The sequence below is a fragment of the Brassica rapa genome, chromosome A08 (assembly GCF_000309985.2).
Source record: "Brassica rapa cultivar Chiifu-401-42 chromosome A08, CAAS_Brap_v3.01, whole genome shotgun sequence".
Classification (NCBI taxonomy): Eukaryota; Viridiplantae; Streptophyta; class Magnoliopsida; order Brassicales; family Brassicaceae; genus Brassica; species Brassica rapa.
The window spans coordinates 22,489,773-22,509,097 of NC_024802.2; the positions used below are offsets into that span (position 1 = coordinate 22,489,773).

At 34.3% G+C, this 19,325-nt stretch overlaps 3 protein-coding genes across 3 annotated transcripts; 1 reads left to right on the forward strand and 2 right to left on the reverse strand.

Moving 5' to 3' along the window:
• Positions 1–1,943: 1,943 nt before the first annotated feature.
• Positions 1,944–3,279, forward strand: LOC103836565 (NADH dehydrogenase [ubiquinone] 1 alpha subcomplex subunit 13-B). Its single transcript, XM_009112846.3, has 3 exons — positions 1,944–2,214; positions 2,756–2,827; positions 2,905–3,279. The coding sequence occupies exons 1-3, from the start codon at positions 2,000–2,002 to the stop codon at positions 3,047–3,049; spliced, it is 432 nt and encodes a 143-aa protein (XP_009111094.1). The 5' UTR covers positions 1,944–1,999; the 3' UTR covers positions 3,050–3,279.
• On the reverse strand, positions 3,044–13,750 carry LOC103836566 (myosin-7). Its single transcript, XM_009112847.3, has 42 exons — positions 13,513–13,750; positions 13,133–13,258; positions 12,915–13,058; positions 12,699–12,844; positions 12,444–12,600; positions 12,295–12,353; positions 12,049–12,208; positions 11,774–11,923; positions 11,563–11,699; positions 11,334–11,480; positions 11,147–11,248; positions 10,806–10,863; positions 10,630–10,731; positions 10,504–10,541; positions 10,294–10,420; positions 10,031–10,201; positions 9,822–9,953; positions 9,607–9,716; positions 9,452–9,512; positions 9,068–9,245; positions 8,777–8,982; positions 8,541–8,660; positions 8,256–8,354; positions 7,882–8,094; positions 7,652–7,786; positions 7,413–7,562; positions 7,171–7,329; positions 6,958–7,097; positions 6,773–6,887; positions 6,672–6,686; positions 6,501–6,569; positions 6,241–6,411; positions 6,003–6,152; positions 5,711–5,887; positions 5,119–5,625; positions 4,977–5,047; positions 4,780–4,879; positions 4,647–4,703; positions 4,503–4,559; positions 4,341–4,421; positions 4,164–4,240; positions 3,044–4,076 (listed from the first exon to the last, which is right to left on the reverse strand). The coding sequence occupies exons 1-42, from the start codon at positions 13,513–13,515 to the stop codon at positions 3,962–3,964; spliced, it is 5,292 nt and encodes a 1,763-aa protein (XP_009111095.2). The 5' UTR covers positions 13,516–13,750; the 3' UTR covers positions 3,044–3,961.
• Positions 13,751–16,662: 2,912 nt separating this feature from the next.
• On the reverse strand, positions 16,663–19,102 carry LOC103836568. The gene is made up of 4 exons (XM_033276462.1): positions 18,736–19,102; positions 18,329–18,399; positions 18,122–18,248; positions 16,663–17,995 (listed from the first exon to the last, which is right to left on the reverse strand). Exons 1-4 carry the CDS (start codon positions 18,890–18,892, stop codon positions 17,904–17,906), a joined length of 447 nt encoding a protein of 148 aa, XP_033132353.1. The 5' UTR covers positions 18,893–19,102; the 3' UTR covers positions 16,663–17,903.
• Positions 19,103–19,325: the final 223 nt, after the last annotated feature.

Here is a 19,325-nt window from a genome sequence, read left to right on the forward strand (position 1 = left end):
TCTTATATATTATGATGACTCATCTTTTTAGATTTATACAAGTTTGTGTTAATAAAATCATTTGGAAAAACTAATCGAATATTAGCGAATTGCATAGAGCAAGTAAGATGCATTCAATCAAAACCGCATTAAACCGAGATAAACCTGAAGAGTGAAACTGTAAGAAAAAAAACGAATAGATACTTTACTCGTGCTGGCGATGTAACCAGCTAAAAACGTTTTTACTATTTTACTCAAATATTGACTAACCAATCACATTTGAGCTAAGCCATTGTGTATTTCAAACAACCAAATTTTCCATACGTAGTAGCAAGGTGACAAGTGTCGACACAATAGGAAGGATCTGTAAAGTTTTTCGGTCTCATACGTAATAACAAGGTGACAATTATGTTTGTATGCAAAATTTTATGAAAACTACATAACTGGTAATTAATTGCATTTCTTATGATTCAAATTCATACTTTATCTTTTAGTGTGAAAACATTTAGTCAACTTTTAATACCTTCTATATTAATTGGAGAATATAGACAATAGACTAACTTTTGTTTTGTAAGTAATTACAAATGAACCACTGGTCACTAGGTATTGAGATGCATGGAAAAATTGTCCACAAAGCACAATTCACTAAAAAACCTGCACTAGCGTGCACTCAAAAAAAAGAGAAGATGAACAAAAGATGAAGGTTGGAGGAAGAAACACAATGCACTAACCATGAGATTGTGAACAGTGATTCAGTTGAAGATAAAAAAAAGAGGATTATTGGTCCGATTGGACCATTTATATCTATATGCATTGGATCATGATTTAGGGATCTCTTTGAGAAAGGAAAATAAAAGGATCGAACCATTTCTTTTGACTGTTTTTTAAAGTCGATAAATGTTGTTCGAGCATATTGTTGAAACGGATATGCCCATTAACAAAATGGACTTAAACGGGCCAGTCCGTATAAACCTATTTATTTCTACATGATAGTAAATGGTCACGGATCAGTCCGTTTATACTAAGCATGTTTAAGCCAGCGGACTTCAACCCCATTTTAAAATCTCTATGGTGCTTCATGGGCATCATCTTTGCTCAGGCTGCCATCGCCTTCGCTGTAGCGTGTTTCTTCATCATAGTGGTTGTTTTTTTTTGTCCTGGCTTATTACCAGCAGAAGGAGTCAGATAAATTAGCTCTGGAGATGATAAAAGACAAGGAAACGCTACTCTATCTAGCAACCCCTCTGAAGCAGTAGTCGTCTCACTCGCCACTGTGGCACTCTACGCAGCGCATAACAATCCGGGAGAAGCAACGACCAAGGTTTTGATAGGTGTAGCCATTAAGGCGATCAAGCCTGAGGTTACTCAGGGTCAGGGTCCTTGAAGGCTACCTAATTAGTTCATCTCTTTATGTTTAGTTGGCTTATTTTCATGCTTATTTTGTTTTTTTTCTTGTATTAGTTTCCACTTAGTTAATCGTGCTAGTTTGCTTTGGTTTGTTTCCTTTCTATTAGCTGAAATAATGTTATGTTGGTTGAATATAATAAAATGTTTTGTTTGTTAAGGTTTTTTAATACTCCCTCTATTTCAAAATGCACAAAGATTAAGAAATCTAGTTTTTTTTTTCTAAAAATTAATATTACAAATATAATTTAAAAATCATTCAACCAATTAAAAAATAACTGTAAAATCTAATTGGTTATACAGTTTTTAATAAAGTTAAAAATAATAAAAATATATCAAAACTTCATCTATTTTGAAACAACAAACATATTTTAAAACATGAACTGGAATATTTGTGTGAGTATTGGAACAAGCGCAGTTCATTTAGTGAAAACAAACAACTAAAATGCCCTTTCTTCTGAATCCCCGAATCGAATCGGATCTCAGTCATGGGTCAGCCCGTTTAAGTACGCGGGCTTCAAGCCCATTTTAACATCTCTACTTCTGAATCCCCTAGAACACTCGGTTTGCAAAATCGAATCGAATCGAATCAGAGAGTCAATTCGATCGAGCAAAGATGACGGAGGCGATGATAAGGAAGAAGCCTGGGATGGCGAGTGTGAAGGATATGCCGCTGCTTCAAGATGGTCCGCCACCGGGTGGATTCGCGCCGGTCCGATACGCTCGGCGGATATCCAATACGGGTCCTAGCGCCATGGCTATTTTCCTGACAGTTTCTGGTGCATTTGCTTGGGGGATGTACCAGGTCGGCCAGGGAAACAAGATCCGCAGGTAACGAATGAGATTCGTGAACATTTCGTTTTGTTTGATCTCGCCTTTGTTAAAAAAAAATTAATTGCGAAATGTGTTGGTGATGGAATTTGAATGGAACGAAAAGAGTTCAAATTTGATTTTAGTATTTCAAGTTATTGGTAAGCTTTGCTAAGTAGTTATTGAATGTTCTGTTTCATATCTTGTCTCGGTTAGAGTGTTCCTTGGCATTTTGATTGTCTTCTTCATATAAGCATATAACGTATGTAGAGTTTGTTAGTCCCTTTTGCTATATATATGCTTTTGTCATTTGGCTTTTATCACAACAAGAAAAAACACGTTTATTTCGTTCTCAATTAGTTGAAAGTTATTAAAGTTCTTTGTGAGTTTTAAGTTCCAACAGAACTAGATTTCATATTGTTGTTTCCCATGGACTTCCTTAACTTCCCATCAGAAACTTTCAATTTCCTCGTGATGCTAACTAGTATTAAGTATATGTTTAATTCTTTATCAGTAAGTTATAAGGTTTGAGGTTCTTAGCAAGTTTGATTTTGATGTGTAGGGCGTTGAAGGAAGAGAAATATGCTGCTCGTAGAGCTATACTTCCCATTCTTCAAGCTGAAGAAGATGAAAGGTAACCATTTTCTTTAATTATAAATCTTTCTTTCTGAAACCTTCAGACAGTTGAGTAACGATATTTGTGTTGAATAGGTTTGTGTCCGAGTGGAAAAAGTATCTGGACTACGAGGCAGATGTAATGAAGGATGTTCCGGGATGGAAAGTTGGCGAGAACGTTTACAATTCTGGTCGTTGGATGCCGCCGGCGACTGGGGAACTCCGTCCTGATGTCTGGTGATCTCTTCTCAGTTTCTCACAAATGCATTTGATGATGATCGTGATGAATGAATGATGTTTCTGTGAGATCTAATAATATGTTCTTGTTTTATCTTTTTCATTGGGTAATAAGATGAATGAATGAATTATTCAATAGACAGGTGCTCTTGTACTGATTTTGCTGGAACGTTAATCTGTGTCTGTGTGTAATTGTTTCTATGGTAAAAATGAGAGGAAGCAGTTTTTTATTAACAAGCATGCAAGATTGGTTTAGTTTCTTCGGTTTATTAAATTGGGTTTTCAGTTTGGTTATATTTATCTGTTCATTTTGAATACTTTAAAAGGTTATAGCCTATAGTGAAGTACAACCAAATCAGTAATAAATTACTAATCACCAAGGAAAATTGGAACTAAACTTTTTCTAATAAGAATTTGGGTTTCTAGCTTGGTTACTCTTAAATTTGTTATTGGTCTTTGATTCTGACTTTAACCTTCTGCAAGAGGAATCTCACGTTTTTTTTTTTTGTAACACGAGGAATCTCAGGTTTAAAAGCAAAAATATCTACTCTCACTGGGTAAAGATTGATTACTCTTAAAATCTGGGCCAAGTAGTTTAAGCCCAAAATTTTCCAAGGCCCATTTGGCTGTCTTCAGTGTCGATAAATTTATATATTAAACAAAATTTCTTTGTGTTTCAAAAAAAAAAAAAAAAAAACAAAATTTGTTTTAGTTCAAAATTCCCGCCTTAGTTTCTTGACGTACAAGCAATCAAGCTAAAAAGAGGAAGCTGATCAGCTACAGACGCTCAAATTAAAACGCCCTTTGGGGAAATTAGAAACAGAAACCTATTACATATACAGCTTATACCAACGTGAATCAATGGTAGCTTAGCCCAATTAGTTAGAGGCATTAGGAAGAAAACTGAAACATTTTCTCAGTCCTTGAGAAAGAGGAAGTTAGGATTATCAGCGAGCTCGGAAACTGATTTTACATTCGCAAAGTCCTTTTCTTGCATGCAGTTAGCGATCTCATCGGTTTCGAAAGGGATGCTGTTGTGTTCACACAAAAGGAAAAAAAAATATTCATGATGCCTGACAATGTTTAGAGAGGTTTGTGAGTGAATTTAGCTAGTGTACCTGGAATCATCGTCTAATAAAAAGGAACGGCTGTCTTCATCTTCATTTGTCATTAGAAGTTTTAAGTTAGAAATCACCTGCATCGAATGCAGCATGAAGACCAATAAAAGTCAATAGAAGAATCTCTTGTCATGTTTGGTTTATCAGATCTCTGGGAAGATATTCATTGCAACGTACCTCTGGCGATACGTTATGATTGTTGTGGTCTTCGTTATTGGAAAGGGTACATATCCTATACAATTGCTGAGTACTAAGAACCTGATACACAGAGAAAGATCAGAAAAAGTTAAAGTTATTTTGATCCTTTAATGTGAATTCATCAGAGAAGCAGAGAGTTACCGGGCAGAGGTTAGTTGTAAGATCATCGTATGTAATTGTGGACTTCTGTTCTGTAACCTGAAAGAAGAAACCCATCAACATTCAGGAACGAGATAGAAGAGGGAGAGTGGTACACTGTAACACTGTCAAGAGAAAAATCCAAACCAGGAGCACTACGGCTTGTCTCGTAGGCTTGAGTTCATCCCAAGAAGATCCCACAAACTGCATTCAAGAGTAACAAGTGAAACCACCCCCTGAAAACGTTTCGCTACTAAAGTTGTTTGAAAACAAATTATACCTCTTCAGTCGCTTGGCTACACCATGAGTCTAGTTCATCTAACCCTGCTTTCACTTCCTTGCCCATGTTGAATGTGCAGTATTCTTGTTCGAGGAGAAGACTGCATCGTTCAGACAACAGCTCTAGTTTAATGGTTGACGGCATCACATGTGATTCATTTCACAGTTAAAGGCGATGAAGGGGATATAAACAGTTACCAGTTGAAGAGTTGAACGTTGATGTATTGGAAAGTTTGGCTGAAGATCTTCTGAACAAGAAATGGAGGAACCTGAAAGAAAACGTTTTTAGTAAGGAAGTTAAGAAGAAGTATGTGAAGCTTAAATACAGAAATATTCTTACATAATTTTTCTTCCATGTGATGAGGTTGTAATTCAAAAGCCCAATAATGTTTTGCCAAGAGTTGGCTGGCGAGTTCTCTGCGGACAACATTGCTGCTTGGCCCTCTTTAGCTGGTGAATCCTCCTCAGATAACTGTTTTGGTGAACTTGACTTAGCTGGGAGATTCTCTTCAGATGACTTATTCAGGGAGTTCTCTTCAGATGACTTAGCAGGTGAATTATCATCTTTAGACTTTGCGGTGAGATTCTCTTCAGATGACTTAGCAGGTGAATCATTATCTTCAGATGACTTCTTCAGGGAGTTCTCTTCAGATGACTTCTTCAGGGAGTTCTCTTCAGATGACTTTACGGTGAGATTCTCTTCAGATGACTTGGCGGGTGAATTATTATCTTCAGATGACTTGGCGGGTGAATTATTATCTTCAGATGACTTTGCAGCGAGATTCTCTTCAGATGACTTTGATGGTGATTTTACAACAGAGGATTCATGTGATGATTTCTTGAGATCCTGAATCATTAGAAGAGAATTAATCACAAAGCGAATAGGGTCTCAAAGGTTAAGTTTGTTGGTCGGTCACCAAAGGTATATACACCTGAATGCAGGAAGAAAGCAGGGACGATACTTCTCTCTTGAAATTCTCTCTGATGATTCCATACATTGTTTCAACATAGGCCGTAAGCTGCTGTTTGAAGAGCAAAGCAGGATATTTAGCATCTACTTGATGTACCACATCAGTTGAAAGGTTCGGGGAAGATGTTGAACGAAAACCCTGAGACAAATCATACGGTATAAGTGCTATGAAACATTCAAAAATATAATAGCCGTTTAGAACTTGAAATATCAAGCTGCATGGCCATCAAGACAACAGTTTTTTTTATCCTTACCTGTGTCATCCTTCCCAAAAAAGAAGTTGGCTGAGGAGGTTTTGTGGGGCTTGAGCCAGTTGGGCTATGTCTTAGGCTTCTTTGAAGCAGGAATAACAGAGTTGATGTGTTTGTTAGCCAATATGCCAAATGATTGTCGTCTTCCTGATTCTGAAAATTTAATAAGCAGAGGATGATTGCTTTAACTTCTAGCATTGGTCTCTGACCATACGAGTAAAATCCAAACTTCTCTGGTTACCTCTATTGCAGAACCAAAAACAGGAACAATTTTGTCAAAGATACTGGTTTTGTCTGCTTCGAAAATTTTCCAGTGTATAAGACATTTATATATTGTAATAGCTGCAACAGGCTTCCCATGGCTGAAACCGACATTTTGGGATACACATTTGAGAAGAACGTCAACAAATTCCTGAATCATTGAAACATGACAAACATTTAAACCCAGTTAAAACAAGTATTAAAGTAGTATTGGGACTAATTTTTTCGCTAAGCACATACATGGGGTTGTTGTTCAATACGAGAAGATTCTGTCCCAGTTTTTTTAGCCGGTATAGGAGCAAGTGACTCCTGTAAGAACGCAAAATATGTCAAAAAAAATGTTCATCTATAATTACTAATGATGTGCAAGAAGATGCCTGAGACAGTTCCACAATAGTTTTTATCACTTACATGATGTCCATTCTCCTGCAAGAGGTAAAGGAAAAAAAAGTCAAATACTTCTTCAAAAAAGTCTACAAAGAAGTATGAGAAATAGTAAAAAAACTGTTTACCGAGGCTCCTGTAAATGACACCTGCGGTGACATTCTCCGGGAAGTCGAATTAACCAGCGCCTGCTTCCGGCGAATATGTTCTTCTGTTTCCATGTCGGAGACCCTTTCCTGAAGCCTAAATAGAAGAATAATAGAGTAATGCATAACTAGACATATTGTAGAAAAAAGAACGCCAAGAGTAAAACCTTAGCATCGATGTCTTCGCTTCAATTAGCTTTGTCTCCGCGTCTACAGCTTGCTTCAGCCTCTCTTCACATAGTCTACTTGCTTCCTCATACTTCTTCTCTGTTTCATCTATTTTCTTCTCCAGTGAACTTACCAGGTCCTGTAGATTTTTTTATCAATCAAATTAGAGACGCAGACAAAACTCAACGCTGTTATATATATGGAACACTTACATTCAGGTCTTTGTTTTGAGCAGCAAGTTTGTTGACCCTCTCATTATCAGTTGAACCACCTTCTGTTAAGCTCTCTTCTTTCAACATGCTTTTCCCCTCCGTCTGTCCCTCTGAAGAGTTGTTCCCATCTATCTTCTTCTCTAATGAGCCTACTAGTGCCTAAAAAATAGTTTCATTCATCAGATTAAGGGGACTAATAAAATGAACATACTTAGTTGAGATTACATCTGTAGAAAGGTTACCTTGAGCCGCTCGTTCTCTGCTGCAAGATTGCTAACGACTTCATAATCAGATGAAACATTCTCCTTCAACTGCTCTGTGATATTTGAGCTTGTTTCGTCATGTTTTCTGTCTAACGCATCGATTTTCTCCTCCAAAGAACTTACCAACTCCTAAAAAAATGTTATGCTTGATGAGAATATATATAATCAAGAGGAAAAAAAAATGAAATCTGTTAGGAATCTAGATTGAGTAATCTTACCTTCAGCTGCTGATTTTCAGCTTCAAGTTTAATGATCGCGGTCTGATCAATTACAGGAACTTCTTGTTTTATCTGCTCTTCACTGAGCTTGCTTACGTCTCCATCATTCTTGTTTTGCAAAGAACTCACCAACTCCTTATAAAGAAAGAGCATTAGACAAAAATACAAGGATAATACATGTAAAATTTTTAAACATTATCTTCAACACATAGACTTTTTAATGGACTAACTTTAAGCTGTTCATTTTCAGCAGAAAGATCGTTACTCATCTCAAGTCCCTTTGAGAGTTCTTCAATCTCAAGTTGCATGTCTTGTAAAGCAGACTGCAGTCTTGAGATCTCCGCGCTTTTGGTTTCTTGAGTTTCCTTGAGCTTAAGCTTTATGTCAGTTAAAGCTGACTGTAATGCTTCGATTTCTTGAGATTTTGCTTCCTCGATCTCCATCTGCACAGTACAATGATCAGGCGCCTCATAGAGAACCAAAAAAAGTGGTCGAGTTTACAACGAGTTTAAGAAAAATATATTTTTTTCCTCAGAAAATAAACAATGTTGCGTAACAGGTGCTGTGGTGTCCAGCATGATATCATTAACGAAGTGATGTGTACCCTCATCTGTTTCTCAAGCTCTAAGTTTGAAGTGAGTTCTTCCAATTGATTTTCCAGCTTGCTCTTAGCATCTTGAAGTGCTCCGGCTTCTTTAGCAGCCTGAATAAATAGAGAAACATAAGAAATGATCTGCTAGTCTAGTGAATTGGTAACAAAAGCGACTACATCACTTGACACGATATATTATAAGAAACGAAGATTGAGTATTTATTATGGAACGTCAGTTTTTGTAAAGAGCAGATTTAGAGAAACTAAGAACTTCATATGTTAGTAAAGGAGTGGTACCATTTTAAGATTACGCAATTCTCGTCGAGCAACTCTCACTCTCCAGCCACATTGAGTGGCGATCGCTGCTTTCTTCATTCTCACATAATGCCGACGACACAAAAATCTTCTGGTTTGACTCTGTGTAAACAGTAAGTTGCATGTCATCAATACCCAAACAAGTAGATGTATATGTTAGGTAAAAGAGAGTCATAAGAAGATAAAAAAAATTAATCATCATGTGAGCTTAAACTTGCTTGAATAATGATTGCCGCTCTTCTCTTCTTCCTAAATTGAAGTTCGACTCGGGCAGATTTTGCTCGCATCCCCGTCTGAACTGAACAAGCAGAAGAGCACAGGCTCTTATAGGATTTCTGGCAAATATAAGTCCGTGCGTGATTCTGAATTCTCAGACAAGCCACTTCTATTCGCATCTTCTCAAACGAAACACGTGCAACTTGCCCTGTATACAGTTTGACGAGGGAATTAGACAGTCTGATGACATTTCTTGAAGTCAATAAAATATATTTGCATACAACATGTATTACCTCTACACAAGGCCTGGATATCTGTTGAAGCAGCCTGCAACAACAGAAACTTTTTGCGGGACTGATAAGAAAGGACTTTCCTCTGTATTATCCGTGCTGAACGACCAAGAACTTCAGCTCGGTGAGCATCCAGTTCTGCCATTTGACCTGCCCTAAGAAACACCTTTGTTTTCCCGATCTAAGATGCAAGAAAAATGTTAATACGGATAATCATATCTCCAGTAATATATGTCCAGAAATAGAAAGCTAAAATAAATCTTTTGAAGTGTTGGCCAAGTAACAAACATGTTCGAATGTGGGACTTCCAGAACCCTTGATATGTTTTCTACTAATTTCAAAATACAAGAAACAAACTAGAAATGAGATAAGATTATGAAACTGCACCTGAAAACCTTTGAGGTCCACTTTTGCTAATAGCTTTTTGCAAGCGTCAACTTCATCATTGCTAATAACAAAAAAAAATCAGAACCCAAAAAGTGAGTGATTCTAATACCCTAACTAAGAGAATATGAGAAACCTCGAAGTGTTGGTAAAGCTACCTTCTATTTGTAGTTTCGGGAGCCAAAATTTTGAACCGGGTCAAAAATTCATTGAAAGGCTTCCTAGTAGGATATCCAGCGCAACTAATCCTAATGGCTTCCATGACTCCCTGAGATCAGATATACATGAAGTTTCACAACACCATTGGAAAGCAGAGTAATTAATACAGTTGCAAAACTGAAAGCTATGGTTCTCTGAAACACCAAAAGCTTACCCCACACCTAAGTTGCTGCAGAATATTAATGTTCTCAAAGATTTCTGGCTTAAGAAGGTTATTTGGTTTAACACATCGTATGTAGTGTGGTTCTGTTGTGCTCAAACTCTCGAGCAAAGATTGCAGTTGATGCTGTATTTTTAATACATGGTGAGAAACACAGTAGATATTATGAGCAGAATCAATAGGGACTAATCATTACATCAGACCTTAAACTGAGAGCCTATTGATGAGAACTTTGATGTTTTGGAAGATTCCTCTGGCAAAGGTGGAAATAACGAGGAGACAAAGGAACAATCTGAAGAGCTCAGGAGAGCTTGATGTTCTCCAACAACATAATCCTTGTTTTTGTCCAAAAACAGTTCTGTCTGATAAGTGACCTGGAATTAGACACGAGTATGGTCATTGTAATGTTTCCCTTAGATCAAGACAAGCAATTAGGCAAGAGGTCCATGTTATGAAGAAAACTAACATCACCAGCATAGTGGCAAATTGTAAAGTCTGTTTGAGCCAGTTTTGGCTTGGAAAAACGCTTGTGATCTTTAAAAGTTTGGTATAGCTTTTGTGCGAATGTATCATGTGTAGATCTTGGAAACATGCTGCAGAAGCAAACAAAATACCAATAATTTTCTATGTAATAAGATGAAAGAAGCAACAAACAAACATGGCTTTTAAACATTACCAAGCCTCGTCTAGAAGGGCAATGATACCACCAGGTTTCTGTGATGAAAAAAGAGTATATCAGATACTCAAACCTAGTGGTATGCTAACACTAAGTTTCAACATCGCACACTATGTGACTGCTAACCTTTTCAATAAGATCGAGGATATCCTGATTGTCAATGAACTCTATGTAACTCCAGTCAATCTCTTCTTTAGTATATTCTTCTTGCTCCATCTTGAACACGTGCTGTAGAGAAGATGAAGTAATGCATGAATATGGGTCAGCCAAAGAAACAGAACAATCTACTGACATTGTCCAACCTGGTTGAAATGTTGCTGTAGCTTCTCGTTTGTCAAATTTATACAGAATTGTTCAAAACTGCAAATTGCCGGTGAAAATGAGAAGAGATTATTAATAATAATAAATAGCCAACCACAGAACTGCAAGGAACGGCCAAAACCAAAATAATCACATTGTTCTAAATCACAAGAAATCTTTTAGCGAAGCAACTGATATATAAGAAACTCGATAACAGACCATCAGTTCAATGTTTAAAGAAGCTTAATCAGAGAGTGTAGAAGTACTAAGCAGTGTAAGAATTCAGTTATCAGTTTCAGAGACTTAAATATCAGCTGAAAACAAAGGCATACCGGTTAAGCACCTGTTTGTCTTGAAACTCTCGAATCCATAAATATCCAGAACTCCAATAATGTGTTTTGAATCAGGGTCTTGGCCAATGGAATTATTGATCTTGGTCACAAGCCTGTAAACAAGAAAAAACATTTTGCATAGAATACCCTAAGAATAATACAATTCCCTTAAAAATGATAGAGTTATCGTTAACCTACCAATCAAACAATTTAGAATAGACAATTTTGGCTAGTGCATCTCTCCCTAGAGCTGCACTATCAGGATCAAGCGACTTTGTAATGCTTTCATCACGAGTCACCATGACCCTTTTGCACAAGGAATCTTCTAAAGCCTTCTCATCACACCTGAAACAAAAAGCAAGTTAAGGGTCTAATTATGGCTAACCAGAAAACCGTCAGAGAAAACACAGAGTAGTGAAGCAGTTACATGAAAAGTTCGGCTGCTGTTTTTAGATGAAACAGTGATTTTTCGTCCTTAGGTTCTGCTGCTTCTGATTCTTCACCCTTTGCAAACTCGATGTTCCCAAGATGAAGGATTGCAGCTACTACTCGAAAGATTGCATCCTGAAGAAATAGAATTTAAGTAGAGTTATTCCTATGTCTAATCATGTGTAAATAAGCAACCAAAAGGAAAGTACCTGATCTTCAGAACCGATTCCAACAACGTCCATAGCTTTCCTTGTAGCTAGGTATTCCTTGGAATCATCAAGCCCATCCAACGCATAGCAATTCGACTGATTTAGATAGCGAAATGTGCTTGGTTTTCCTAACTTGTACCTCTCAGTTTCCTGAAACCTCATGACAAATACTGTTTTAGTCAGCGACGATCTCATGTAAAGTCAAGCATTGGATATATATTTATAGGATCTCTAAGATTTCAAACTAACACCGCCATAGAAGAGATCAGGCTTACCTGTTCAGGTGCAGCACAAAGCATGTAAAAGCAATGATAGTTTCTTTCAGGGTCAGAAACTTGACAAACCCGCGACCTCTCTAACAGATATGTCCTGATAGCAGCTCCCGAGATTCTTCCTCTTTGATCGAACTGAATCTCCACAAATTTACCAAAACGACTGCAACATAGGAATCTTATTTTAAATTTGGGTTCAAGGAAATACAAAATGGATAAATTAACAAACGTGAGACCCATCCTCTCCACCTTGAGTTATTGTTTCTAACGGTTTTTGCATTGCCAAAAGCTTCTAAAACCGGATTAGACTGCAAAGCATGAAAGTAAATCAGAGGAGGTAACTCACTAAGTGTAAATTTTTGCAAGCATGTAGCCTTATGTTTTAGAAAATTGCTTACCTCCAAAACTTGCTGCTCCACGGATCGTCCTTCACTCTCAGCTCTTCCCCCCATGTAGGCAAGAAACCGCATGAGCATCTTTGTGCTCTCCGTCTTCCCAGCACCGCTTTCACCACTCACCAAGATCGCCTGGCTCACTCCCTCATTGATCATTTTCCTATAATTTATATTTTGGTGATGACTGTAAGGCTGAAAACCAACTGATAGTGCCTCAATAAAACAAAGCTAATTAACACCAACAGAATGCAGCGATACCTGTAGGCAGAATCTGCAACCGCAAAAGGATGTGGACTCAACTCACCAAAAGGGGTACCTTTGTACTGTTTCATCGTATCAACTCCATAAAGGTGGGGTAACCTTTTAAAGGGATTCACAGCTATCAGTATATTTCCTGTGTATGTCTGCATTCATCATAAAATAAATTTAGCTGAAGTGTTGAAAACTAGTAAATGAAGTGTAGCTGAAGCTTACATAAATTTCATTTGAATCATATCGGCACTTAAGGTTGAGGAGAAGCCCTGGCTCATGCAAATAGGCAAGCTTTGTCATGTCGTCGACCCCAAGCTCAGGGAACTCGGGGTCCTTGGGGTAAACAGCATTTACCTTTGCCACAACCTAACAAACAGATACATCATATACATAACTGTGCTTTTTTTTTAATCTAACAAGTTATTTTCACAAGCTATTACCGTCTTTCCAGAACAGTTGACAGTGATTTCATCACTGTTAGCTTCTTCTACTTCACCATCTATCCAGGCTTCATCCGGATCCTCCACCCATACATGCGACCCTACGCTTACTTTGGCTGAAGCGGCCTGCACATATAATCACATCATCAAAACAGCCAAGAGGAGAACAATATAAGATAATTTTCTAGAATCCTTCTTCTTCATCGTTTTGGGAAATGCTCATTCACGATTCAATCAAACAAGGAAAGTTTTCAAATCAACAAAACCATTGTTACACATTTAGAAACTCAAAAAACAATTTTATACAGAGAGAAACCAAAAGGAAAAAATATGATTTGAAGAAACTACAAAATGCAATTAGAAAAAGAGAAAGCTCATACCATTGTTATGATGGAATCTGCTCAGATTTTCTCGACGGAGAGAAACATCAACAAAACCAAAAATTGGAAAAAAATAAAATCACATTGATTTTCTCGGGAAACGTGATTCCACGGGAGAATTTGTAACGAACATTGTTCATCCCCAGCTTCAGAATTTTCTCGCGTCTTCTCTCATGGTAGATTAGAATCAAAATGGTGATTAGTTTCTCTCTTCTCCTCTTTCCCCCCACGGACGTTGGAAAAGCGAACGGAGTATCATGAAACTTTCTGATTCCTAAATTACCCCTTCTCCATTCAATTAAACCGGTCCGGTTAATGTAATCTCGTTTTTCACGGATCAAAGAGGAGAGAAAGAAGCAATGTTTTTTTAACCCCGTCCGAACAGTAAACCGAACTACTTTACGGATCACCGAATTACTGAGTCGGATAAATGCGGATTTATAAATTAATTAATTTTAATTTATGATTACATATTAGCTATTAAAAATATAAGAGATATTTCATATTTATTAAAAATATAAGAGATATTTTCCATTTTCATTTCACATATGAAATATTTAAAAATAACTTAAATAATTTAATATATGATTTACAATAAGAATTAAAAAACACAATTTATATGGTAGAGGCTAAAACCTAGAAGGCTAAAACAAATTCTATTCACAAGAACAAAATTTAAAAAAAAAAAGTTGAAATAGATATATGTGGCAGTAAAGAAACTGATAATCTCACGAGAATACTACAAATTTAAAAATTAAAGAGCTTAACTTCTTATTAAGAATACAAAATATACTTAATAAAATAAGTAAAAACCTAATAAAACTAAATAAAAATTACTTATTGGTTCACCTGGCGGTTCAACTGATAGCTAGATTGTCGTATTTAGGAGTTTTTAGCGGCTTTTACCAGAATTTGAAACTGTATTGTTTAGTGGTTCGGTGGATTTATGGTCCAACCGCGGGTCCGAGTAAGGCGTAGAAACACTGCCTATAGTTGAAGGTGTGGGTTCCTGACAATAAAAATTCCTACTCCATCACGATTTTGTGTGAAAGCATGATTTAGCAGTGTACGTGAAAATATAAGATTCAACCGTTTTTGTGAGAAAAAACATGAATGCAATTTTGACAAGAAAACATGATTTTACTGTTAAAATATTATATAATAATGATAACTAATATAAAACCAATTATGTTTTGCATTGAAAGATATTTAAGTATATGGATTTTTAGATATAAATTTTACATCCAAAATCCACAATTTTAGATATAAAATAAATGAATTAATTTTTTATTATTTATTTATGGGATTTTCATGGTCAAAATAGATCCATTTATATCGTAATTTGAATATGTGCATAACTTAAATTAGACATATTTTAATTTGTGATTCATCTATAAATGTACGTCTCTATTTCTCTAATTTTTAAAACACCATTATTTCACTATCGAGGATGAAAGTTGCTTTCAATTCTTGGCTTATTGGTTTTTTTATGCTCACAATTTTTCTGTTTGGTTTGTATTTTCATTTACAATTTTATTAATATACTATATAATCCTTCTAAAATAAATTTTATTTGATGGCGTTTATTTTATATACCTATATAAATTGTATGTCTAATTCTATAATATTGCGTTTAATGATTTTTTGAAAGTAATCAATGATTAAGAAAGGAGATGTTTTAGACTTTCAGTTCTATTTATGAAGAAAATTCTTTAAACATATGTTTTACAAATAATGATTTTTTATTTTTAATATTAAAACTAAAATTATGTTTTAATTATTATAACTAGATTCTGACCCGCTCTTTTAAAGGGCGGGTATATTTTTTGTTTGACATTTTTTAAGAAATTTAATTTTTATATTTGTGTTTTTATTTGTAACCATATTTGTGTTTTTCTTTATAATCATATTTGTGTAATTTGTTTTTAATTATTATTAAGAGGTTTCAATAATTGTATTGAATTTTTGATGTTGCATAACTATATACTTAAGTCATATCCATTTCACATATTAATTTTGCATTTTATTCCTAAACAGTTATTTTTTTTTAAATAACAAAGTGTCGTTACAATTTTGTTTAATAATTAAATCTTAATTAAATAGATAAAATTATATGTTCTCACTAAATTTTCATGATTTGATTTCATATATAATGATAATAATGTTATTATTACACATAATAATTTTTAAGTTATGTTGTTATAGTGTTATAATGATTTTTTATAAAATATATCAGAGATAATTACAATCGGAGATTATAAGTAATAGTTGGTGAAAATAGTGTGTATTTTATTTTTTATCAGAGATACAAATAAAAAATGAAACTACTATAAGTAAATTATTTTGTACTGTTTCTCAACAAATATAAAGTGATTATAAATTAATAGTCAAATTTTATACTTTTTAGCCGTGTACATAAATCATTTATATAACTATGTACATAAATCATTTATATAACAAATAAAGAGTAATTAACATATAACTATAGAAAGATATGTCAATAATTTATATAACTATGTACATAAATCATTTTATACTTTTTAGCCGTGTACATAAATTATTTATATAACAAATAAAGAGTAATTAACATATAACTATAGAAAGATATGTCAATAATTTAACTGTGTACATAAATCATTTATATAAACAAAGGTGTTATATTAATCAAATAAAATGTGATGACAAAAAAATCAAATGAAATGTTGGGTTGAGATTATCGAATAACATATAAAAAACAATTTGGATGGAATACTGACAAAAGAAGCAAACCTAACTGCATAACATGATAATAATATAGTGAAAAGTGATCATTCATGTATATAATTATAGTGTAACAGATTTTAATCACAATTTTAGTATAAAATAATAATATACGTTAACAATTAGGATTTGATAAAACCCAAAAAAGAAGGAATATTAGTTATTATATATTTATATATATATATAACTGTCGGTAATATTTGTATTAGAAAGAAAAGGTGGTACCTAGAATTTTGGGTTAGAAGTTACAAATGGTGTGTTGATTAATAAAAGGTAATTCCGGATGTAAAAGTATTTTTTCAATTCTGAAAATTTAAATGCAGTTATTAAATATGTTGGACTCAACTATTATCAATTGGACATATTTCTAATTTAATAGTATTGATAACAGGTGAAATGGCGATTGCTCAGAAGAAAAAAAACTGACAACCAATGTAATCTTCCATTACGAAACAAAAGTGGAACATGCAATGCCAACCAGTGTCAAGCCGCATGTGTCAAAAGGCATAAAGAAGGGGAAGGTACATGCACAACTAATCCAACGGACAAAAAAATGCGCTGCATATGTATGTATCTTTGTCCTCGCTGATTCTATACAAAAACTTTATCTATACAAAAACTCAAATAATATTTATATTAATATTATGTCTTCGTCAAAGAAAAGAATAAATTTGGGATAATATTCAATGTTTTAAAACCCATTCCGAACAACATCCCTGATTACAAAATTGTTTGATCGAACGTACGCGACTACAAATTAATAAATTAATAATATATTATATATTGAAAAACATAAGAGATATTTTATGTTTTAAAAATTATATAAAAATTCTTAAATTAATTTTTCTTTATTTTTATTTTTATTTCACATACAAAATATCAATAATAATTTAAACAGTTTAACATTTAATAAAAACTATTAAGATTTAAAATTCATAACTATTTAAATGTCTACTGTGAATAATGAAATTAAAATTTAAATCTAAAATAAACAAAAATTAAAATATCAAATTGTAATATATTGTTGATACCAAATCACACATCAACTAATTATGGTTTTCTCTATCATCGTTTGTTTCAGTGTACATGTGGCATAGTAAAATTTTCATCAAAAACTAAAATTCACAAATAAAAATTAAAACTACAAATATAATGTAAAAGATATTCACGATAAAAAAAAAGTTGAAGGACATACAAAGTAGAAAACTGAGGCAAACGACGTACATAAACGGCAACAAAGGAAGAAGATAGTAAAAAACTAAAAATCTAACTTCTTCTTTAGAATACCAAATGTATTTTAATAATTTATTATTTTTAATTATCTATTGGATCAACCACTAGTTCAACCGGTACCAGGGTTCCGGATTTTAAAGATTTTTTTTGGATTTTATCAGATTTTAAAATTATAGTTTTTCCTAAAACTCAAATCGGATTATATATCGGATCATTGGATTTCTTTGTATTTCTTGACCTTTCAAACATGTATGTTTATAATAGTAATATGAATATTTTCTGAGACTTTGTAATGTTTACATAGTTTTATATAGCAGACGCCATGATAATCTGATATCTTCTTTTCTTTTTTTTGGTAATAATGTTACAAATCTGATAGTTGAGAGTTAGTAGTGGCTTTATGATGTTTTGGATGATGAAACACCACCGGTTTTCTCAAGGTCCCGTTGTCTTGCTCGTTCCATTTTCCGCTTTCGCCATTCTTCCAATGCTATGCGGTTTTAGAGAACATATGTGAGTTACAGATCAAAACCTCTTCGTAATGTAGTTTTTTTGTTTCTGATCTAAATCACATAGCATAATAAACAACAAAAGATTATTGTTGCCACGTTTTTACCTTTCAAGCTTGATTCCTCGTTTGTGGGGAGGAAAGCTTTACGCCGTTTAGACAGATCGACGGCTTCTGTGTTCTGCTTTACATCTGTTTCATGTCCTGTAGATGCCTCCTGTTGTATTTCTTTGACCTATCATTCAAAGACACACAGTGATGGTATATTTGGGTTTGAAAAAAATGCTACGGGAATGTAAAACAGTGTAAGCGTACTCTTTTGATGAGCTCCAAAGGTTGCATGGCAAGCCTAATCTCTCGGGCTTCCTTGATATACCGAAGCTGAGCTGCATTTATCAAAGGGTATAGTATGGTGAAGGAATGAAACAAGGACCATGGACAATGAGCACAACAAACTCCAAGTGTTCTATATTCAGTTCAACAGGCAGAATCTAAAGTATTCTTCAAATCGTTTCTCAGCTTTGTAGAAAGCCTTAAAATCCAACGTGATATTGAATTCAACTGTTGAAGGGATACACTTAATCTAGGGAACGGGTTCCAAAATATGAAAAACTTGTCAACAAAGCCTGAGGTTTGTTGTTGTAATTATGAGCACATACGAAAAAGAGCCAACACAAGATGAGCAACTTTGATTTGAAATCCTGTGAAACTTGGCAACAAACCTGAAATGATTCGGTGAGAGGAAGAAGAAGATGATGATGATGAAGTGAAAAGGTCGCGAAGGAGGTAGAGGAAGATGAGCACGTTGACGATAGTCAGAGCTATTGTTGCGTTCTTAAATGAAAACCTCTTTAGCCATTGACGATAAATATGATCCATTTTTTTTTTTTTTTTGCTTAATTCCAAACTAATTGTTGTCTCTTCTATATGATTGATTTCGCAAATTTTGGAATTTATGAAGATCAATGATTTCTTCTTCTACAGACTAAACATGTGTTTGACTTTTGTTTGTTTTTTTATCTTTGTCTTAAATCTTTTGGTTGGACTCTTTAAATTGTTAGATATCTTTCCTTTTAAGGTAATTTATGGATAGTCATGAATCCAAACATTTCTTACCTTGTTTCCCCCTTGATTAAGTTGAACTAGGTTATCTTCTTTTTTTGATCAAAAGATGGATCATATTAGATAAAATCTACCAGGTTCATAATTAATATTAAACATTTTTTTACAGTCCATTTGTTATGTTTTAATTACAATGAACACAGTTAACGAAAATGCTAACAAATTAAACTATTTAAAACATATACCGTAG